Raw genomic sequence first — 24,336 nt, forward strand, 5'->3', positions numbered from 1 at the left:
AGCGCGCGAGGAGCACATGGCGTGGCCCCGCCAGTCTCCCCCTGGAGCCGTCTGTCCAACGTCCCCCTGGGCTTGGAGGTGTGGGCCCAGCTCCAAGACCCATCCCGGGCGAGGGGCGGGGAAGGCGTGCGGGGATGGAGGGAGAGAAGTGCCAGGATTCTAGGCAGGCAGGCAGGCAGCGAAAGGGGCGGTATTCTTGTCCGAGCACAAAACTCCCCCAGCCAATCACCGTTCTTGGGGGAGGAGAAAGGAGACGTCCCGGGGAGCGAAGCAAACATTTTTTCATGGGCATCCGCGCAAGAAAACACGTGTCCACAGGAAAGATCGTTTCACAAGTGGTTTGGATTGCCTCTCTTTTAACCCGGCTTATTTTGCTAAGGGGGGGAAACCACGGATCTGCAGTGAATAACCAAAATTTGACTCCGATGCAAATCAGCATCGAAACAGCAGCAAATCTCCATGAAGAATACCCCTAAGACTTCCACAGATTTTCAGGACGTATTTTAAATTAGCCATTGATTCACTGCCAAAGACATCATGAAGCAAAGATAATTGTTTATAGCAAGAATAGGGGTAAAAGGTTTCAAGTCCCAGTCCCACAGTTCAGATATACCTTTAAATGAGCATACTTGTCAAGATATGAAAATCAAAAGCCTATATAGGATCTTGCCCAAGTTACAGTACTATTATAGGAAGCAAAGTCATTCTGGGAAAGAAGTCAATAGGAGGGCCAGAAGAGACAAGCTACATCACATCTGGAAGGCAACCAGAGTCAGGGACTGATGTATCAGTCCAATCCAGGTGACCAAGCACAGTGGAAATCAGAAGCCAAGTCCCACAACTATATATCATGCTTCCCCAGGTCCTCCCTGGATCTGTGCAAACAAGTATGTGCATGGAGTTCCATGTTGGGAATTCAATTTCCAGGTGTGTATGGATCCAGTTTTGATGAGGACTGCAGAGTCCAAGGAGAAACACCATCAGACTCCCCACCACCACACTGGGAAGCAGCTCTAGTGGGCCACTATTTGGCCCATTGGGAAAACCTAGGTGTACCTCATCAGTACATGCAGAGTCCCCAAAGAGGTAAATAGTGCCCCATTATGACAGGTTCACAAAATGGCATGGGGAAAAAGCATAAGCTACTTCCCCTCATGCACTGTGTGTAATCCAAATCAGGCCCCCACACAACTGGGAAAACTGAGTTCCCAGCACAAGTTCACAACACATGTCTAACTGCATGGACATAGGAAGGACCCAGGGAAACCATAACATATAGTTAGGCACTAAACAGTTAACCCAAGTGAGAATGGGAACAGGAACTAAAGATGACACTGGACTGGAGTCAAACAGGAGCAAGCCAAAGACTGTGGGGAAAAGTTCCAACTATTGACACAGGGCCCATTCCATGGCTGCTTTGACAAATACCTGAAGCCTAATGTGGAAGCTTTTATCTATGGTAATTCAAATGAACCCAGTCATATAGAGAGAAGCAGACACAAAACAAGACAAAAGAGAAGAAGGGTGATGCTGACCTATGAGCTCAGGCTGAGAGAACAGGCAGACATACTGTGAGTCTTGTTAGGGTAGACAGAGCCCCATCCAATATAATAAGATTGACAGCAAAATAGTACATGTTTTAATCACCTTTTGAATGTGAGTCCAGAGATCATCTTGGATGGTATTTGCAAAGGAAAATGCATTCAGGTATGACTGCAATAAAACAAGACCAATTCAGCAATTCACACAATTTTAAATGAATCCACCCTTAGTCACATTTTTGAAATTCAATTTGTGCAGTTATTTTTGCAAACTCACATTAAGCGCTTTGATGAACAGCGTTTCACTTATAAAGCTGGAAAGCATTCGGACAATGGAAGCCCCCTAAGTTATTTTTTAAAAAGGAAGAAAACTTGGTAATTATGAAAATGCAAAACATGTAATATTGGCATTCACATTCAAAATAGGCTTGTCTTATTTCATTCATTACATTGTACATTATTTCTTCCAAAACTGTTTTCTTTACTCATATATAAAAAGCTTTAATTCTTTAGTAGGTAAATATCTGTCATGAGAAATTAAGTTATTTGGAAATCACAATAGGTGAGGTTATTTGGGAACTACAGAAGGAATTTTTTTTAACATACAGGACAAACAGGAATGCATTGTCAATGCATAACCACTAAAAGAGTCTTCGAGTACTAATAATAGTATCTGTGTTCCATGTTTGCATCCACTGAAAAAGTCACATTGCTCAGTATATACATTCTATGGCTTCCTCTGTAACATTCATAAATGATGTACTGGAAAGTTAAAGGCACTTTGCAGTTTTTTTTCTAGTCATCTGTAAATACTCTTGCACAATAACAGTTTTAAAAGCTTGTTTCTGTTTTTACCTTCTGATATGTGTAGTTATCAAACAGTCCATGTAATGAATCTGTTTCATTTGTTTCTTCTCTGTCTGATAAAGACCAACCTGGTATTTTGTCATCCATGTCCAGCATAGGTAATAAAACGTTATTGCTAAAGACTTTGTTCTGAAAATAACCACAAAATATTGAGATTTACCTAAAAACAAAAGATATTTCAAGTTATTCATTTAGTAATTATTTTTATTTAAAACCTTTCTATGTTGCCTTTCCACCTAAATTCAGGGTCCCCTATGTGGCAAACATTAAAACATTTCAGTCATTAAAAACATTTAAAATACAAATATATGAAAACAATTAAATAAAAGACAATATAAAACATAAAAATGCGAACATACAAAAACATACAAACACCTAGTAATAGTTAATGAGGGGGACACCAAACCAAACAAAAAAATCTTTACCCGCTTGCGGAAGACAACAGTAGAGAGGGAGACAGCATCTGTCCTGTGCAAATGTCTTTTTTCAAAATGAGACAGAAAAGGAAACACTGACATTACTACAACTGCAAACTAATCTGAGGCCCTATAATAATATCTACGTTTATTTAATTTAGGTCTAATCCTAAATTAGTAGAAGAGCTCGAGGATTAGCATTCACAATTGGTATCCTGGGCAATTGCCAAGACCCATAACCCAGAAGGAGGCCCTCTACTGATCTCTTGGCCTTGATGCCTCTTGATTCTTTCACTGATCCCAACAGAGAGAACAAGAAATAAGTAAGATGAGCAATGAGTAGAAGCAACCGGTACTGCTGCCTGCTCCCCCCTCCCCCCCACTCCCTCTAGTTAACATGGGTATTAGGCCCAGCCTCCTGGGCAGGAGGGGGACGCATTCAGGGTATTTTGACAGAGGGCCTCCCAAAACTTGGAGTCACCTTTAGAACTTTCATGTATTTCAAAGGAGTGACCACTAACAGTGCAATCCTAAGGAGTTACTCCAGTCCAAGCTCATTGATTTCAGTGGGGTTAAACTGGAATAACTCTGTACAGGATTGTGCTGTAAATAATACAAGAGAGGGAAAGAATAAGAAAAATGCTAGTAATTTAAATTTACACCTACCAGAGGCACACTGGGTTCAATGTGGTATGAACACAGATATTCAAAGTAAGTGGCAAATCCCTCATTAAGCCATAGGTCGTTCCACCAATCCATGGTAACCAGGTTTCCAAACCACTTAAACAGGAAGGAAGGAAGATATTCTTTCAAACAATTGTCATCATCCTACTGGCAAGTGACTAATTCAAGGCTTTAATTAATATCCATAAGTAAGGGAGTGCCGCAATAACTTCCCGTTGGTGGGAATTTAGCAGCTGGAAGATGCTACTTTAGAAAAGCCACAAAAGGCAAAAAGTCAGCATTTAAAACGAAAGAGACTGTGGTTTTAAAAAACAGCCTAATATAATCTTCCCACTACTCATATTTTAATTTAGAAGAGGTACTTATACATTTATGAAACAATGAGGAATGTCATAGTGAGGTTTGGAATGCAGCCTTTCTCAAATTATAAACATTTATAATTGATAATATTTTTCTAGACATAAAACATGTTTAACTTAGCTTGTACTTAGTAAACTGTAAATGACAAATCGATGATAAAACAGTACAGGAAAATAGCTTTATCTAACATTGACAGATATGTCAAAGCAGCTGTTATGCATTATTTGGCAAATTATAGTTTACCATAATCTGATATATGTTTGCGGATTTGTACAATCATTAGTTTTCTGAGCTAATCTATTAAATTTTCATCTGCTGTTGTATTTTAAAGTTTTCATTAAGCATCTTTAGCAAAAACAGACAACAGCTGAACAAAAGTTAAGACAGTGACCTCCCATTCCCAGTCCCCTTTTCCTTCCACCCCCTTCTGGTTATTTTCTACAGCCTGGCTGCCTAACCTGATGTAACATCCACATGTTGATATAAAATAAGAGGAAAAAAACCATTTTAAACATTGAACTGAACAGATTAAATCAGACGCATGTTTACTAGCCAAATTAGTCTAGGTTTATCACCTACTATTTATGAAAGTTTCTAAGTTAAAATTCTGTACCGGTCTTGGTTTTGCTAAACAGCAAATAAGGACACTGCTTATGAGACCTACGCATCCACATTGCATTCACCCCATTATTAAGTAATGAAATTCACTAATATATTATATGACTCTCTTTTTTTAGGCAAGTTCAAGGAATATAAAGGCTATCAACGGTAGTTAACCACGACAGCTAAATGCAACACCCATATTCACAGGCTCAATGTCTCTGCATACCAGCTGCCAGGGTTGAGCAAGAAGGGGAGACCATCAGTCCCACCGCTATTGGAAGCAGAAGTCTGGACTAAGTGGCTCTTGGTCTAAACCATCAGACCAATTCATAATGGGCTTAGAAGGCTTAAATGTCAATTTGGGGTGGGTAAAAGGGTTAAGGACAACTGTTCTACAGGATCTGGGACCTGGATTAATCAATGCAAATGACTTATCATAGTGGCTATATGAAGGTCATATATGTGAAAATCACTTTGTACAAAACTGGTTATTGCTTGTGGAATTGTAGAATGACAATTCTTTTGATAATATGACTAATGTGACAACATATGTACTCTTTTCTCTTTTGTAGAAGCAACAAAAATAAAATAAAAAACACAAATTCGTAACACCATATATTGGTTCCTTATGGGGTTGCGGGGGAGTTATGATAAGCAGGACGGGGAGATTTCCGTGCTCCATAAACAATTAACACTGTACCGGTAAGCAAAATTTATCCTTAACAATGTACTGTTCAAGTATCTACTGTTTTGCCAGAAAGAAAAAAACAAACCCTTTATTAGTAAATGTAATACATGTGATTATATTTTTCAGTGAAAAGTCAGCTGAAAATCAATTTAAATTGTCCACGGTGCTTCTATGAAATTGACTGCTGTTACAAGATTTTCTGTTCTTGCCTTGTGCCAGGATTTATTTTTATTAAATTTCACTAGTTATAAACAACTGGCAATCGAACATTAGAACTGTCACATTGTGGTTAAAGGCACAAGACAAAAATACTTTAAATAAAGTACTGAACATTTTACCACATGCCTGGTGTACTATTTCATGGCAAACAATTTGGCGAATCACAGTTTTCATTCCTGTTAATTTGTCTTCAGGGCAATATAATAAAGAATCTTCCTGGAAAGTTATTAGCCCCCAGTTTTCCATAGCACCTGCTCCCAAATCAGGCAGCGCTATCAGATCTAAATTGGTTTAAACAAAGAAAAAGTATCTTTAATTTCAACGTTAACATGCTTGTATGAGTGCTGTTGGCTTATCCCACAATATCCCAAAATCTGAGAACTTTTGCTCGTGTGATTTTATTATTTATTTATTATTTATGCAGTACCCTCAATGCACTATGTGATGTTTTACAAAATACAAAAAGACATGCCCCTGCCCCAAGAAGTTTAAAATCTGCCATAAGGGCAAAAACAAAGGGATGGAGTTGGACATGGAGATAAACAGGGGAAGAATGTGCAGAGAAGGGCTGGGGCTCAGTTTGATTTGCATGCACAAGGACCCCATTTCAATCCCAGCGTCTCCAGATAAAAGAATCAGGTGTAAGATGATGTGAAAAACCACTGGCTGAGACTTTGAAGAGCCTCTACTCTATTGTAAGTCCACAATACTACAGGTGTGCATTCGGATATACCAAACTCCCAAAAAGCTGAAAAAAGCAGTTTCAGCTTTTTCTGCTTTTTTGGGTGGGGGCACCACTTTAATGGAGTCAAAAAGGCAAACCGCCTCAAAACCAATTTTTTTCTGCTTTTTTGTGGATTTTTCAGGTCCATATTTGCAGGGCTCTGGGGGGAGGGTTGGTTTTTTTGAGTTAGAGCATAGCTTTACGGGACTCGCCTTACAAGAACCCCCAATTCTGGTGAAGATTGGGTCGGGGGTCCAATATCATGGGCCTCCAAAGAGGGTGCCCCCATCCATCCTCCATTGGAAACAACGGGAAGAAAATTTGAGGGCCCGTGAAATAGGATCCCTGACCCAATTTCCACCAAATTCTGGGGTTCTTGTGAGGAGAGGCACCACAGCAGCTGTGCTGCAATTTTGGTGCCTAAATTAAAGTAAAGGTCCCCTGTGCAAGCACCGGGTCATTCCTGACCCTTGGAGTGACGTCACATCCCGACGTTTCCAAGGCAGACTTTGTTTGCGGGGTGGTTTGCCAGTGCCTTCCCCAGTCATCTTCCCTTTACTCCCAGCAAACTGGGTCATTTGACTGACCTCGGAAGGATGGAAGGCTGAGTCAACCTTGAGCTGGCTATACCTTAAAAAATAGCCCCCAGGGCCCCAGACATTTTCCCATTAACTAACAACTTTTAAAGGGAACAGCTTCATGTTTCCCTATGGTAAATCTTTCTGAAGCTCGGGGGGGGGCTGTTTTCAAGGTAGAGATGCCAAATTTTCAGCGGAGCTGCAGGGACCTCTCCTTACGAGAGCCCCCGAGTTTGGTGAAGTTTGGATCATGGGGTCCAATTGTATAGGCACCCAGTTTCCCTCCATTTGGGGGCCCATAAAATTGGACCCCCTGAACCACTTGTCACCAAACTTGGGTTGTTTTGTAAGGAAAGTCACCTGCAGCTATGCTGCAAATTTGGTGGCTCTACCTCAAAAAACCACTCCCCCCAGACCCTGAAAAGATTTCCCATAGGATTTAATGGACCTGAAAATTTTCAGATATTAAAAAAAAAGCCGGGAAAAAGCCCGTATCAGTTTAGGGATTTGGCTTTTTTCAGATTTTCTGGAAAATTTCGGGTCTATTAAAACCAAATCTAAAAAATACTGGGAAAGAACTGGTGCACAGCCATAGACAATACTAAGTTCAATAGACCAATGGCCTGATGCACTCTTGTTACAGGCACTTAGGCTTCGTTTCAGTAAAGAAGAAACTTTGAATGAACAATTTGTCAGGAAGAGAACAAGCTGAGAATAGTTACAAAAATTTAGGATGGGGCAGAAATCAAGCAGGAAAGAATGATTAGCGGTATCAAATGCAGCAAATCATCAGTGATTTTGTAGATGGCAGTCTTAGTGGGCACAGAGGATCAGACAGAACCTAGATTGCAAAGCGTCAAGAAAGTAGAAATAGAGGGTGCAGCAAAGCCAGAAGGAGAATAAGTTTAATTAAGAATAGCTATAATAAATATTGTATAATCTTTAAGTGGAGAATGGGAAAGTAGTTGGAATAGTCATGAATGTGATTATAATTAAAGCAGATATAATGGCAATGGTTATAGAACAGTATATTAAGATTAACTTTTTTTTAAGATACAAAATGTGAATTTTTGAAAAGGTAATTATTTACCGGAACCCCTAGAAGGGTGGAAAAAAGGACTGTGTTAATGTGAATGTTTGTTATTGTCTTTTCTGTTTTATGAAATTTATAATAAAATATTTTTTTTTAAAAAGGAATGCTTGGACCGCGAGAGGAAGTTCATGGAGTCTGGAGGCAAAGGATAAAAGGGAAAGTGAGTTGGAGAGGAAGGATGAGTAATAAAGAGATGGCTGTTTAAGAATCAGGAGTGGCATGCTTGGATGCAGCAAGGAAGAAGCCAGTGGAAAAGAAGAGGCTGATTTCATGGTGGGGAGGAGGGAGAATTGGGGCCGTGAACAAGGGCAATGGCGTAGAGATCTTAAAGTGTGACAATGAGGAAAGAGAAATGGGCTAAAGAAGTTAGATGTGCTTCAAAAAAATGTTTAAGTGCTCCAGGGAAAATAATAATGAAATAAAAGTGAAATGATTACATAAAAAAGGAAAGGTGATAGACTGCGACATAAGGAAGATTCCAGGAACAACCAATCAGCAGGAAAATAAATAATGTTTTTGGAACATTAGGGACTAACTAGTGAGCTTTCTGAGGGAATAACCTATTTGGAGGTGGTATATCTACACTGTACAGGAAGACAGCCTGTTGGCTGACACCATAACAAACCATCTGTAAGTTCCAAACTAAGAAACAAAAAGATAAAACTGCACTTCCACTCTAAACAGCACTCTTTAAAAGCTACAATTTTGTAATGGTTTTTGAACATTGTTTTTTTTTTTAAAAAAAATCGGGTCAACCTACCTGTTTTTGAAAGAGGATAATTAATGTTTAAAAAGCCTTCCATAAATGAAAAGATTGGTCCAGTGATATTTAAAGCGTAATCAGCACACCCATCCCTAATTGCATCTTTCTGAGCCCAAATCCGTATCTATTAGAATAAAGGGAAATTGTTACTATGGTCAAGAACCATACTTCCACTGAAGAGCTGTGTATTTTGGAAGTAATTTTCTGCTCTGAAAATGTTTCCCACCAGAACGTTGCCATCCTGCAAGGACCTAGCAGGGACTTGCTGTATTTTCAACCCCTGTTCCAACTGTCTTATTCTTTTCAAATCTGTACTTTCACAAATTATTACTATTTTTGAATCAATATATCTAATTTGCAACATGGCCAAATCTGTAGATACTTAAATTCAGAGTTTGGAGCCACAAACAGACAAAACATGAAAAATGCCCCAGATTTCCAGAAGTCTGAAATCTTTAAAAATTACATTGGGGAGTTAACCACCAAATAATAGTAGTGCCTGTAACTTTAAGAAACAAATGCCCTTAGCGGCCATAGCTAGCCAACCACAACAATACTGCCAGCCTTCAAGGCTTGGTTTCTGTCAGCAAAAGGTAGGGGGAAGGAGCAGGGCCCTTTTAGGGCTGTTTTAGCCTTTGAGGGAGGATTCATCAGGACAAAGCCTGACAGGAATCAATGGCCACTTGTATGATTCACCAAGACCCAGCTGATTGCTACTGTTCAACAGCAGTCACCCCACAAAAGCCAGTGTGGTATAGTGGTTACAGTTTCAGACTAGAATCTGGGAGAGCCAGATTCAAATTACCGCTCTGCTGTGGAAGCTCACCTTAGGCCAGTTCCCTGTTCTCAGCCTAACTTACCTCATGGGTCTGTTATAAGGATGAAGTGGATGAGAGGAGAATGATGTCGCTGTTTTGGTCCCACATTAGGGAGAAAGGAGAAGTATAAATGTAGTAAATAAAGCTAAAGTTAGGGGGGCCGAAAAAAGGTAAGTTGTTTGGTTGGTGGGAGAAAGGGAGGGAGGGAGGGGAGGGGAGGGGAGGGGAGGGGAGGGGAGGGGGGGGAGGGGAGGAGGGGAGGAGGGGAGGAGGGGAGGAGGGGAGGAGGGGAGGAGGGGAGGAGGGGAGGAGGGGAGGGGAAAACGGAGAAACCTGAGGATATGGGGGTTGCCAAAAACAAGAGAAAGAGGAATAGTGTGGGGAGGGGGATATAGGAGAAAGTGAGGTCTCCCCCAATATCCTTGTGCATTCCCCACCATGCAACTCGGCCCAGCCCAGCAGTTAGCACTGTGCAACCGGGCCAGACTTTTCCCAAGGAAAGGTTGCCAAAGGAGGGATAGCTGAAGACAAGGAGGCAGATAAAAGTAGGTAGATTGGCTGGTGGGTAAGAAAGAGAGAAGGAAGCAGGAATACGGGAGACGATACAGGGGCTTTCTGGAAACGGAAAGAAGAGATAGTGGGAGAAAATAAAATAAGCCTCCTGCAAGTCCATGCAGCCCCCTTGTTTTTTTATACTGTATTATGAACATTTGAATGTATTGGAGAACATAAAACCCAGTCACAAATGCAAATATGTAAAGTCAATCACAAATTCAACAGTCACCTCATTGCCCCTCACAGTTGTGTTGACATAATCGAAGTTACAGACCACAAAAGCAGTGATGTAGGTTGACATTTTTGGTGTTGTTTTAAATGTCGTAACAGTCCAATTAATCGATGTCGTCCAGTTTCTCAATGTACTCAGTTTGCTCTCATTCACATCTTTATATTCAGAAACATCTATAAAATATAAGATGGTATCTATATTCAATATAAAAAGTATTTTGCTCTATCAAGATGGCACTATTACCTAGCCACATTTCATGCATGTTTATTCTGCAAGTGAAGTGGAATGAAGGGCCTTAGTCTGGGCTTCTGTTTAAAAAAAAAATCATACTGTGCTGGTTTAAGAAGTATTATTTACTTTTACCTGACATGTTCCAGTATCAATTATCTGGCTAAATAGCATGGATGGTTTTATTTCTAAATTAGACCCTGATGTAGTATTGGCAGCTTGATAGCCAAACTCCACAACTCCTCCCCTCCTCTTAATGATAGAAGTATTTATTTACTCCCACTTGTGGTTTCAGCACCTCCTGAATGCACTCTTCACAAAGTGACAACCTTTCCTGGGGTGGAGTGGGGCGGCTTCAATTTCCCAGACACTCCTGATGCCCAGAATCCAATCAGAAGCAAGAGGTGCTGCTTTGGAGGTAGGTGCTGTATGGGGGATCAAGCTAAGGAAGTCAAACAGCTTCCATTTCTAACTCAGAGGTTTTGTGAAGGAAAATAAAACAAGGAATGAAAACACACATGGCAGTGTAATCAGAGGCAGATGATGGCAGGGACAAACAAGAGACCTGAACAAAGCTTTCACATTCCTAGAAGTCAGCCTTAAATTTTAGGCCCCCTGGTGATCAGGTGCCTGGGACTCTTCCAGCCCTTGCAATACCAATTATACTAGCAACGAGAGCAAGCATATGACTATTGTTATTATCAGAAGCACTAGCTCTAAAATTAGTCAGTAGCAGTTTGAACCTCTTTTTTTTTTTACTTACCTATAGCAGGCATATTAGAAAGTGCTACATAGCTTGGATGATGCACGATACTGATGTTAAAAGTTGCCTTCATGGCAGGTTCATCAAAGCATGGATAAACACTTCTTGCATCTGCTGGTTCTAGCAGCGAAGCAACCAGCCACCTAAATTGAAAATATGAATCAATTTAGTCCGGCTGATTGAACTGGAAGCCATATGTGTATGGAAGCAAGCTTCCATGTGCTTATGCATACCTAGGGTTGCCAGGTCCTTCTTCGCCACCAGCGGGAGGTTTTTGGGGCGAAGCCTGAGGAGGGTGGGGTTTGGGGAGGAGAGGGACTTCAATGCCATAGAGTCCAATTGCCAAAGCAGCTATTTTCTCCAGGTGAACTGATCTCTATCAGCTGGAGATCAGTTGTAATAGCAGGAGATCTTCAGCTAGTACCTGGAGGTTGGCAACCCTATGCATACCCCTCAGGTGGTTCTAGATCCAGCCCAATCCAGGAACCGGATACGTGTACAGGGAAACCTTAATATAAAATACAATCTTACCAATCACATGTGTTGGTGGGGAAGGGAGTGATTAGCCATTGCCTGAAAACAGAGTATTCTGGAGTATACTGATGAAGCAAACTTTTGGACTGGCCCAGCTGTCCATGTCTGTCTCTAGCCACTTCATTCCCCAGATAGAGGTTCCCAAATAGTGGTCCAAGGGCCAACAATGTATTCTGCCAGACAAGAGAGTGGTCCGCCTCCATAATAATGAAGCTGACACCACCTAACAGGAAAGGCTTACAAATTACAGAACACACACACTCAGAAACAGCATTGTGCAAAATGCCAATAGTTACATAAAGGGTTTGTTCTAAGCTTTTTTTCCCCCACTGCACAGGAAGCCAGGGGTGGCACAAAATTCGCAAACCTGTGAGCACTTCCTAAATTTGTTCTGGTTGAAAAAAGAATAATGTGAAAGAGGGAAGGGGAAATGAGAACGATCAGAGAAATTAAGAGAAACAGACTGACAGGAAGGAGGGGAGGATAGGAAAGTAAGAGGAGAAACAGAAAGAATATATCATATTAATGATTGTTGAGGACAGAGACTCCCTGTAAAACTAAGAACACACTCCCCCAATGATTATTGTGAATTAACTGTACTAGAGAAAGATCTAAAGCTGCCACAAAATACAGAGTCCTCACAAAATGGCTGTTCCGTGCTTATCTGCATATCTGCTCTAAGAGGCTTGGGAGAAATAGGTTTAAGCAGACCTATCAAGAGTTTAAACAGAAGCTAGAAACCCATCTATCGAGGATATTGTAGTTGTGGACTGCGTGCATTAGCAGTGGGTAACTTGGACTAGGTGATCTTGGCTATTCCTTCTCTAACCTTATCATTCTCTAGGTGCAACCAGGAGAGCAGATCTGCCCTTAAAACAAAAATATCTAATTTTTATCTTACATGATCAAACATTTGGGAATAACATCGAAGGCTTTCACGGTCAGAGTTCATCGGTTCTTGTAGGTTATTGTAGGTAGGCTGTGTAACATGGTCTTGGTATTTTCTTTCCTGACGTTTCGCCCGCAGCTGTGGCAGGCATCTTCAGAGGAATAACACTGACACTCCTTCAGTGTTACTCCTCTGAAGATGCCTGCCACAGCTGCGGGCGAAACGTCAGGAAAGAAAATACCAAGACCACGGTCACACAGCCTACCTACAATAACCTACAAGAACCAATTTGGGAATAAATCTACTAGAACTGGTGGACAGCCTTTTAGAAATCAGGTACTTTACAGAAGTAGACTGATTTAAAAGGCTGGGAATTCAGACAATTAAACTTGCGTCATACTGACAATGCTTAAAATGCAAAGAACATTTTTTTACATCTCTATAACTTAGTGTCCATGGTGTCTCCAATATTCTCTTTGACCACACCCAGTTTATAAGACCTGGCAGTCTGCTGGGCTTATGGTTGACAGTTGCCCCCTCCCCCGGCCACCCTAGGGGGGTAGGGTTGCCAGATCCAGGTTGGGAAACTCCTGGAGATTTAGGGATGGAACCTGGGGAGGACAGGGACCTCAGTGTGACACAATGCCATAGATTCCACCCTCCAAAACATCCATTTTCTCCAGGGGAACTGATCTCTGCAGTCTGGGGATGAGCTGTAATTTCGGTTGATCCCCAAGCTGGGCCTGCAGATGCAAAGAAGCTGAGTGCATATGCATTTCCTGCAAGAGTAGTTGTGAGTAGGTTAGCCTCTGTTTTTTTCTTATAATACTGCAGAAGTGGCACACAAGACTGAGATGGACTTTCAGTACTTGACTCCAAATGCCCACAAGGAATTTCTGCAGCACACTGCAGAAAGTGACAGTGACACAGCCTCATCAACACACTGACTGAAGATACACTGGCGGTGTCCCTGAGGTGTGATGGCACTGTGGACCGAACCAGAATTGACAAAATCTATGTGACGGTGAAAGTCATTACAAAACTTGGTGGGGAAAAGCAGTACTTTCCAGGTGCCAGCCATGGTACAGGAGGAGTGCTGGATGCAGTTGAGAATGCCTGCAGCAACACAGAGTTGGATCCCAAGCACCTAGACATATCTTCATGCACCTTTCCTCCTTGGTCACAGATGCATGTATCCTCCTTGGTCAGTCAGACAAATCGAGTCTGCTCTCCCAGACCGATGTTGACAGGATCCTGTCTGCTGTAAAGCCATCCACTTGACTCCTTGATCCATGCCCTGGCTGGTGAAAGCTAGCATCGGAGGGAGGGGGTACCAGCTCCCTTGGAAGACATAATCTATCTGTCCCTGAGTTTGGGGGTCATCTGGAGAAGCTGAAAGAGGCAGTGGTGAAGCCGCTCTTGAAGAAACCATGCTTGGGTCCTATTGATCCAGCCAACTACCGCCCAGTATCCACTCTTCCGTTTCTGGGTAACATAGTTGAAAGAGCGGCGGTGGAGCCGCTCCAGGCTTTTTTGGAGGACACATCCGCTCCGGATCCATTTCAGTGTGGCTTCTGGCCCAGCCATGGTATGGAAACTGTGCTGCTCACTGTCACAGACGATCTCCGTAAACAGCTGGATCAGGGCAGGCCAGTGTTATCAATATGCTGATGACACTCAGCTATGGCTGTTGATGGATGGCCAGCTGGGAACCATCCCAGATACTCTGGCCATGTGCCAGGAGGCTGTGGTGAAGTTGTTAAAGCAGAGTTGTCTGAAGATGAATGCATTAAAGACAGAGGTCTGTGGCTGGGCCAGGGAGGCCTGGGCCAGGGAAGCCAGCTCTCAACTCTTGATGGTGCTCAACTTATCCCAACTTCCACCGTCAAGAGGTTGGGGGTGATTCTACACACCTCCCTTTCTTTAGAAGTCCAGGCCAGTATACTGCCAGGACAGCATTTAAACATCTTCGCCAAGTCCGGCAGCTAGCTCCCAACCCATCCTGCCCTGCCCTAGCCACGGTGATACATACAATGGTCACCTCCAAATTAGACAACTGTAACTCGCTCTATGCGGGGCTATCCTTGAGGCTGCTCCGGAAACTACAACTGGCCCAGAATGCAGCAGTGTGTGTCCTTACAGGGACCCCTTGGAAAGCACACATAACACCAGTACTCCACCAGCAGCCCTGGCTCCAGACTGAGTACTGGATCAGATTCAAGGTGCTGGTATTGACCTTCATAGCCCTAAATGGTCTGGAACCGTTGCACCAGCAGGATCGTCTTTCCCATCAACCCCGCCCCCAAAGAGCACTGCGCTCATCTGGAAAGAATCTCCTGGTCCCTGGCCCCAAAAATGGCTGACTGTCCTCAACCAGGGCCAGGGCTTTTTAGGACCTGGCCCCAGCCTGGTGGAACTCTCTGTTTAGTGACACCTGGGTCCTGCAGGACCTAGTTCAGCTACTTGGGACCTGTAAGATAGAGATGTTCTACCAGGCCTATACTTGAGGACAGTAATGGCCTACATCAGCTGGTCTTCCCTCTTCATTTCTTTTTTCCCCGTTCCCTTCCTCTCTGCTTTTCTCCTTCTTCTCTTCCTCCTTCTCTCCCTCCTTTCCTTCCCTGTTTTTCCTTTTCTTCCCCATTCCCATCTTCCCTTTGCCCTTGTGGTTCCTTCCCCAGTCCTTTTTGATGGACCCAAATTAGACCACATGCTTCCCTGTTGTCTCTTATGTCTTACCGTTATTCTCTTCTGGAACCAATCTCGCCCTGATTAAGAATGTTTCCCTCAGGTAATCTGTCTAAAAAAGTGAGGGACCACTACTAGGGCGTCATTTTTAATGATTAAGTTTTAAGGTGATATTAACTATTTTGTGTGTGTGTGTGTGTGTGTGTTTTAGGCTGATGTTTTAACAAATGTAAACTATATTGTTGCTAGCTGCCCTGAGCCTGGCCCTGGCAAGGAAAGGGCAGGGTAGAAAGAAAAATAAAAAATAAAATAAATTGAGCATCTGCCAACACTGGTCATAAGGCAGTTCTTAGCACTCTCTTCCAATCCAAACTGAGGGGCAACGGTCAAGAATCTTCAGCCCCCTTTCTGAAGATCTGTTGTGGAGTCCACCTGCCAAATCCTGCATGGACATCTACAAATAATGCAGTCTGTGAAGTTGAACATACGTTCAAGCAGTTCAATAGCACAGACAGTATTCCTGGCTCCCACTATATTCAATGGGCATTCCAGCATCTCCCATTGTATCTAACAGGCATTCTTGTCATACATTTTACCAAACCTTTATTGTCCGCTCAGTCTTTAGTCTGGCAGAAGGTGGTCTCTCCACCATAAACTGGGAGAGAGGGATGTCAAGAAATACTTTGTTCCATTTCCTGACTATCTGGCGCCCACATGGGCGTTTGAAGACACTTTTAGCAGTAACGGCAATTAAAAGTAATTCACAGTCATTCGCCAGAGAGTTTTACAACAATTTTTCAAAGTAGTTCTTCAGAAGCCCACAGTGGAGTTGCCAACCTCCAAGGGGTGGCTGTAGATCCATTCCATTTATTTACCAGCTCCTTTGACCAAAGGTCTTGAGCCTAACCACAACAATCAAGTGGCTGTAGATCTCCCAACATCACAACGGAGCGATGACCCCAAGGCTACATGGTCAGGGGCAAGATTGGCTTCTATCCTCCGATCCCTCCAACACGAGATACACGCTGCCCAAGATCAATTGATCAAGGCGCTTCTAAGGGATAAAAAGGTAAAAAAAAAGCGATGGAGATCCGTATTCCTGGGAAACAGGGCAGCTTTGGAAGGTGGACTCTATGGGAAGCCCCTGTCTCCCCAAACCCCGCCCTCCACCCCAAAAACGTCCAGGCATTTCCCAACCCTGCCCGGGCTCCTCCCCAAGGTGCCCAAAGGCCCGGAGCCAAGTGGGGGTGTGCCGGTGGGGCGGCCCGGGCCCCGGCCCCTGTCCCTGCCCTGCGCGGGGAAGGGGAAGGGGAAGGCGGCGCCCACCTCCTCTCGCCCTGCTCCTCGTAGGCGCTGCGGAAGAGCCCCCGGGAGGCGCCCTGGGCGGCGTCGCCGAGGCGGCCGTCGAAGGCGAAGCGCAGCTCGTAGAGGGCTCCGGCGCGCAGCCCCGCGCGCAGCTGCAGCACCACGAACTGGTGGCGCGGGGCGAGGCGCAGCGCGGCCAGCGGGAGGCGGCTGGCGTTGGCGCCCAGCGGCCCCCAGACGGCGGCGTGGCGGTAGGCGAGGCGGTGGCTGTGCAGGAGCACCGTGGCCGTCGCGCGGCGGCAGCGCACCGTGACGGCCGCGCGGCCCGAGAAGGTGCGCGGCTCCGGCAGGCCCGGCGCCAGGTGGGGCCAGAGGCGCAGCGAGTAGTGCAGCGGCGCCAGGGCGGCGGGCAGGCGCAGGCGGTCCCAGGGGCCCGGCGGCAGGGCGCTGGCGGGGGCGGCCGGGGGCGTGGGGGGGGCGGCGGAGGCGCCGGCGCCCCCCTCCTCCTCCTCCTCCCGCGCCCGCCGCGCCTCGGCCAGCTCCTGCACGCTGCGCCCGTAGAGGGCGGCCAGCGCCAGCAGCGCCACCAGCAGGGCGGCCAGCAGCAGCGCCAGCAGCGCCGCCGCCCTCCTGCCCACGTAGAAGCCCGACGGCGACTGGGCGCCCATCCTCGCTCCTCCGCGCCCCGGGCGGCTGTGGCCCGGCCACGCGGCCGGCGGGCGGGGAAGAAGAGCCGGCCGGCGGGGGTGGGGGGGGAGGGCAGGCAGGGCGGAGCCCCCCTCCTCCGCCGCCGGCGGGCGGGAGGGCGGGAGGGAGGGAGGCGCTTTCCTCGCTCCACGGACGGAGCTCCCCTGGCCGGGGGTGAGGAGCCCTCGGGAACCCCTGCCCTCCGCCGCCTGCGCCAGAAGGCTATTTCAGAACTGATAACTGACATCTTGCAATAGCATTATAACGTTATAATGATCTATCTAATAAGGTAATGACGTGGAAGCAAGTGGTTGAGGAGTTCCTCCAGGACATAACCACCAGCAGTCTTGCTTTATAAGAAACAGCGTCTTTTATTTACAGTGCACAGATAAAACGTACCATCACGTACACTACTCCACTACTACTTCCAGGCTGTAATTGATTTGTATTTGAGTGTGTGTGTTACAGAAGCACAGTTACATAGCCTTATATACACCCACTGCACCTGATCTGCATTAGGCCACCTGTGGACCTTCCCAAGCATTACATCAGCAAACTGCCCAGATCCAGATTCCTGCAGTTCCCTTTGGTACCAGCAAGGCTATTGCTTCTGCTGACATCATCTTTGGCCTCTCAGATCTGACAGCTCTCACACAGCTGTTACTGTCAGATTATTACAATCAACTTGATACTCTGGCAGGTAAAGGTAAAGGTCCCCTGTGCAAGCACCTAACCCATGGTTAGATGTCACATCCCGACGTTTTCTAGGCAGACTTTTGTTCTGCAGGGTGTTTTTGCCACTGCCTTCCCCAGTCGTCTCCCCTTGACCCCCAGCAAGCTGGGTCCTCATTTCACTGACCTCTGATGGAAGGCTGAGTCCACCTTGAGCCGGCGACCTGAAACCGACTTCCGTCGGGATCGAACTCAGGCCGTGAGCAGACCTTTGGACTGCAGTACTGCAGCTTAACACTCTGCCACGGGGCTCCTGATCTATCTAATAGGTGCCCTCAATTTCCAGCTTTCATTTTTTTTAAAAGGTAAGTCTCCAGCCCCTTATGTTTTGGAGGTATATCTTCACAGTGATAACCTAGACAGAACTTAAAACTCCCAGGATTAACCCATACCAGGAAAAAGACCAACTGTGGCTGAATTTCCAACAGTGAATGATAATTGGTTCTTGTGGGTTATCCGGGCTGTGTAACCGTGGTCTTGGTATTTTCTTTCCTGACGCTTCGCCAGCAGCTGTGGCAGGCTGCCACAGCTGCTGGCGAAGCGTCAGGAAAGAAAATACCAAGACCACGGTTACACAGCCCGGATAACCCACAAGAACCAATGAACTCTGACCGTGAAAGCCTTCGACAGTGAATGGTGATGCTGGCATCTATAAAAGGTCATTTGTATAACAATCAGGTTTTTTCTTCAAGGCAAAATGATTGCTAGGAAAGTTGTAAAACGATCCTTCCCTTGATAAGACACTCCCTCCCACACCCCCTTTCGGTGCAAGAGACTGTTTAATCTCAGATGGCTCGTGTCTGAGGGGAGTGCCGGGCGCCTGGGCGCGCCTTCAGCCTCTCTCCTCTGCACAGCCGAGCACTGAGGGCGGGCTCGAGGGCATTCCCTGCAAGGCGGAAGGGCACTTCCACGCAGCCCAAATCGTGCACTTTCAATCCACTTTCGATGCGCTCTGAAGGTGGGTTTCAGCGTGTGAACTGGCAAAACCCGCTTGCAAACGATCGTTAAGGTGCACCGAAAGTGGATTGGAAGTACATGATTTGGGCTGCGTGGAAGTGCCCTGAAGACTTCAGCGCCGCTTTCCTCCGCGTTGTCCCGTTCAATCTCAATTGTAATAGCTCAAGTTTGGAAGCAAGTGAATAAACCTTCAATTCGTGACTGGAGAGGGAAACTATGGATGTATATGAGGATGGCCAAATTAACAGAATTCCTACATGGAAAAGATATGGAAGAATTCAAAAAAACTTGGGCAAAGGCCATCACATATTGGGACAAACGGGCAAAAATGGATTTTGCTATTTTAGTTAGTGAGGTGTAGAAACAAATTTATTTACTTTATTTACTTTTATATTACTATTATTAACAACTTCTAAAACTGTTTAGACACTTCTGCGGAAGTCAGGTGAAGGGTCACTTTTTAAGGTGGGTGGAGGGTCAAAAGTGTATTTTGGCTTTGTTGAACTTTATAACTTTGTATAATTACAATTGTTACTCTTGTATTTTTTTGTATTTTCTTTTTAATTTTTTTGTTATTCTATTTGTTTGTTTTGTTATTATTCTATTTGTTTGTTTTGTTTTATATTATAAAAATAAAAAATATATATTAAAAAAGTACATTATTTGGGCTGCGTGAAAGTGCCCTGAAGACTTCGGCGCCGCTTTCCTCCACATTGTCCCGTTCAATCTCAGGCGCATGCTCACAGCCCCTGTATCATACCTGTAACGAAAAATCTATCAGTCCCCACCTCCCCTTCCTGGGACCAGATCTTCCGCAGATTAGATAGCTGACAGGATGACAGCATACTAAAACAACTCTGAACCCCACAGAATAGACTAGTTCCTTATCCTTCAGTCCAATATTTATTATATTTAAACAGATCTGCAGTGCATTCCGACATGTTTCAGACCACCTTTACCTCGTGTATTCCAGGGAACAGCGCCCTGCAAGCTGCTATAGAGTGGTGCTTGGTTGATTTGGACAAGTGGCATGCCTCTAGGAATCCTGTTGGACTGGCCCATAAATTGGCAAAAGGTTAAAGAACTGTTGCACCCCAAAATAATCCTTGAACCTCCTATCCCATACATCCCTGAAATCAGGAGACGATGCCCAGGCAGTGGCATGGTGCCATACGGTGGTACCAAGCAGCTGCTTGGGTTGCTTGCGTGATCAGCCAGCCCTGTTCTACGTCCAATAGGATATATATATTTGGCATAGCAGAATAATGAACTTTACACCGAAGTGTTGTTGAAAGACTATGGACTAGGTCATATGGCACTTTACACACACACATATGGCCCCTTTAAAAGTAATGACCAGTCAAGATGACTTGACTTAGCTAAGCAAGCCAATTAGGGTTGCCTAGAAAAAACTTGCTGAAGTACATGATGGAGGATGTTAAAAAAAAAAAATCAAGGAAGCAGTATCTGCAGAATATACATTAAACATCTGTTGGGGATAACAGGTCTTGTATGAATCTTCTGCACAATTATAGTGTTGAATTGTCTCTTTGCACCACCATCATGTTATGGATAACCTGGCTATTACTTAGGAAGAAGATCATAACTGCATTCACGTTGTCAGAGAGCAGACTACCTCAAACCACACCTGTTTTGGGCAGATTTGCAAGTAAATTTCATACAAATACTGTCCAATTTCAAAAGGGACTGTATAACATTTTGGGCATGAAGATGAATACAGCCTGAAAATGTTGGTTAAGGTCCGAGAATTGGAAACATGTTGAGTGTGTAGGAACCATGAATGTTCACATTCTTATGTCCGGAGTCACCAGTGCAATTACTGTCTTCATTCAAGATGCATAAGATCAGTTTGCTAACTGTTTCATATGAAACAAACCATATGTACCTTCTGTGTAGTCTTACATTGGACACATGTACCTGAAAGTTCACCTTCGACCAGCCCAGGATCTTCAGTGAGCTGCTTTACGTGAGCAGTACCTTAGTGTCTCTGGAGCAGTAGTCAAACCACTGTCAGTAGAACACTATCTTATACCCTTTTTGGTACACAGAATGCTCATCAGATTGCATACGTCCAGTATCTATGCATATCCTCAAATATGATTTATGTGTGCATATCCTTGCATATTGTGGATGCAAAGCACCTTATATTGTTCTTGTGACTTCCTTTTTATTCTTACAACAACTTTGTGAGGCATGTGAGAGTGTGTGTGATTGGCCAAAAGTTACTCTGCAAGCTTCCATGGCAGAATGGGAATTCAACCTGGGTCTCCCAGAGCATAGTCCAACAGTAACCACTACTTACGGCCAAAGCACCCTTTCCATTTCACACTGGCTCTTTTCATTTCTTGCACATGTCTCATTAAATACATTTATGATGATGCAATCCTATGCAGAGTTACCCCAGTCTTAACTTAATGAAATTAACAGACTGGGATAACTGTGTAGGATTACTATCAGAGTCACTGGACATTCTCTAAAGCAGTGCTTCCCAAATGTTTTGGCCCACCGCCCCCCTTGGTTCCACATACTCAACCCCAGAACCCCCTACCCTATCCAACAACGCAGTTGAAGGGGCCCACCTCTAGCGCCCCCCTGCTGCCCCTTGCCTCTTAATGCCCCCATGGTAATCCCACCGCCCCCCAGGGGGTGGTACTCCCCACTTTGTTAACCACTCATCTAAAGCCTCAAAAAGTAGAATGTGACTTCAGCTGGTCTTTAACGCCAGCTCTACTACCAGACAGCACTGTCATTCTAAGGCTTACTGAACACGAAGGTTTCCTTTAGTGACCATAGCTACTCACTACTTACACTTACAATATGTCAGTGACAGACCAGTACTGCATGCCTATGCAGTGCATATGATTAACCTTAGTTGAACATGTAAATAAAGATTTTCAGAGAAATGAAGGATTTCTCTATATTCACTTGCACTCATGCAAAATGGCAAAGACATTCATTAAATGCCTCATCATAATTTTTAATATCGAATGTCTTATTGAAGCATGTAGGATAGCAATCAGAACTGTAAATCATGATTGGTAACCCTCCCCAAAATTATGAGTAGAGAAGGCCCTCATTTGAATGAGGAAATGACTCAAATAACTGGAATGGATATATCAGAAATCATCTTTAGTACAATTCATTCCCCACAAAAGCTGGAAGAAGATAACAAGAAGTGCATGATTCTCAAACATAAACTACAGGACTGAACTGATGGGTTGTTCAAGTACCTTACAATCTCGCCTTTGTGAAATGGCAGCATTATCCAGGACAAAGAATGGCTCAAATGCAGAAACAGATGTCCCTGATGAAGATTGGTTCAGATTTGTTTAAGAGCAAATACTGAATGAAAAACTTTTACAATCTTGTTTATATAATTCATATGCGTATGGCACAATATCCACAATTTTATAACAAATCAGGGCATTAGAGAACATAGATAAAGCAATTAAAAAACTTAAGAATAAATTATGCCTATAGGAGTACAGGAAAACTGGAATGGTTAATGCCATGGAACAACGTTGTGATGCTGAAGAAAACATGGCATCTTTGCTTTAAGGCCTACCTCTATGGCAATCTAGAATGCCCCAAAAAAGCAAAGGCAAAGGAAATCTTCCCAGATGTGCGTGGTAAGTAGGCTATTCTGTCACTGAGATAACCATTTTGAAAAATACATTTGTTGTTGTTTTGTGCTGGCAAATGGCCGTAACAATAAATGTAAATGTAAAAATTACAGGATTTTTCTGATAGACCAACCTTTTAATATGATGCTTATAGTCAGTGCTTTGGAGTATTTTATTCTCAAGTAGTCTCTATTATATAGTCATATTATTTATTTATTTAGAAAATGTATATGCCATCTCTCCAGAGAACCTGCTTGAAGTAGCTTACAAAATAAAACATGACACAACCATAAAACAGGCGAAATCCTTACAAGAAATAAACTACTGTAAACATGGTCTAGAACCAGCATGGTGCAGTGGTTGAGGTGTCAGACCTTGGAAAACCAGGTTCGAATTCGCACTCATGCCATGGAGGCTTGCTGGGTAACCTTGGGCCAGTCACACACTCTCAGCCCTGACCCTGACTAGTACTGGTATATGGATGGGAGACTTCCCAGGAATACCAGGGTGATGTGGAAGCAGGCAATGGCAAACCATCTCCGAAGGTCTCTTGCCTTGAAAACCCTACGGGTTCGCCATAAGTCACCTGTGACTTCACAGCAAATAAATAAACACGGCCATTAAAAATTTAGAGCACAAAACAGCATGAAACATTAAGCAGGCTAAAATTATTCTCATTTTTAAAAGGTCTTCAGGCTAGAAGCAGTCTGTAAAAACAATGTTAAAAGATCAACCCTTTCATTATTTAACAGTTAACTGATACTAAAATAAATGTTAATAAAGCTCACATGTGTTTTTAAGACAAAACATTGGCAGCAGATGAAGTGAATGGTTGAACTAGAGATCTGTAAGAAAGCAGAGGAAGGGAGAAGAATTTGGAAATCCAATCCTACCCTCAAAATCTCCAGGATTCTGTAGCTTGAACTTTCTTCCTTTAAGTGACACTTACCTGCTCTCAACTGTCTGTTCCCTGGAGACCGTATCAGACTATTTTTTTTAAATCTTGTGGTTAATTTACAAAGTCACTTTTCCTGCACACCTAGGGACTGTCATGAGGTTTTCCTGTAAATGGACTCATAGCGCTGCCTTAATTTTCAAACATGAGCAAGCCAGTTTACTATTAAATATAATGATTATGCTAGTTACAAAAGAGCTCACATAAGACAGTAGATAATGTGAACATGTGTGATTTTGTGACTCAAAAGATCAGTGTGCTTTAAAATGCCATCAGCTGGAAAATCATGTCAAATGCCAAGACTCAAGCAGGACTTCCTACTCTAATTCATGAGAGTTGCTGTTAAAATGGACAGCATTCAGAGGAGAGTTACCAATTACCAAGCTATCAAAGGCATATTCTTCAAGGAGAGGCTGAAGGAACTGGATATAGAGTATGGAAAAACAAGAGTAAGGGGTTATCTTCTGACTGTTATGAGGAGCTCAGAAAGAAGACAGACAGAATATAAATGGTACCTTTTAGCCATATGGTACCATGCATTGGGAAAAGCAGCTGATTTACTCACAAGAGTACATTCTCATATCGCACGGTGTTTTACAAAAAAGCTGCTTGAAGCCAACAGGTTTATAGAAACTTTATCATCCCGAAAGATAATGTGAGCGTCACCATAAAATATGGCTGTGTCTCAACAGTGATCAAAACTGGCCAGAAATCATATTTCACTGCCTCCTTCTGGCAGAACATTCAGCCATAGTTCATTGAAAAACATCTTGATGCTTGAGACTTATTGTAAACTGTATGACATAGGCCATG

At 43.9% G+C, this 24,336-nt stretch overlaps 1 protein-coding gene across 1 annotated transcript in view; it reads right to left on the bottom strand.

The window, feature by feature from the left end:
- The window catches only part of LVRN (laeverin), a 43,933-nt gene extending 26,706 nt beyond the window's left edge, over positions 1–17,227 (bottom strand). Inside the window, exons 1-9 of the mRNA XM_056848661.1 lie at positions 16,570–17,227; positions 11,133–11,275; positions 10,139–10,314; positions 8,534–8,660; positions 5,505–5,659; positions 3,491–3,604; positions 2,397–2,537; positions 1,819–1,884; positions 1,648–1,713 (exon numbers count right to left, since the gene is read on the bottom strand). Of these exons, the coding sequence (XP_056704639.1) occupies positions 1,648–1,713; positions 1,819–1,884; positions 2,397–2,537; positions 3,491–3,604; positions 5,505–5,659; positions 8,534–8,660; positions 10,139–10,314; positions 11,133–11,275; positions 16,570–17,216 (1,635 nt within the window). The 5' untranslated portion in view covers positions 17,217–17,227. The remainder of the gene's footprint in view (positions 1–1,647; positions 1,714–1,818; positions 1,885–2,396; positions 2,538–3,490; positions 3,605–5,504; positions 5,660–8,533; positions 8,661–10,138; positions 10,315–11,132; positions 11,276–16,569) is intronic.
- Between the last annotated feature and the right edge of the window lie 7,109 nt (positions 17,228–24,336).

Source organism: Euleptes europaea, chromosome 4 (assembly GCF_029931775.1).
Source record: "Euleptes europaea isolate rEulEur1 chromosome 4, rEulEur1.hap1, whole genome shotgun sequence".
Taxonomy (NCBI): domain Eukaryota; kingdom Metazoa; phylum Chordata; class Lepidosauria; order Squamata; family Sphaerodactylidae; genus Euleptes; species Euleptes europaea.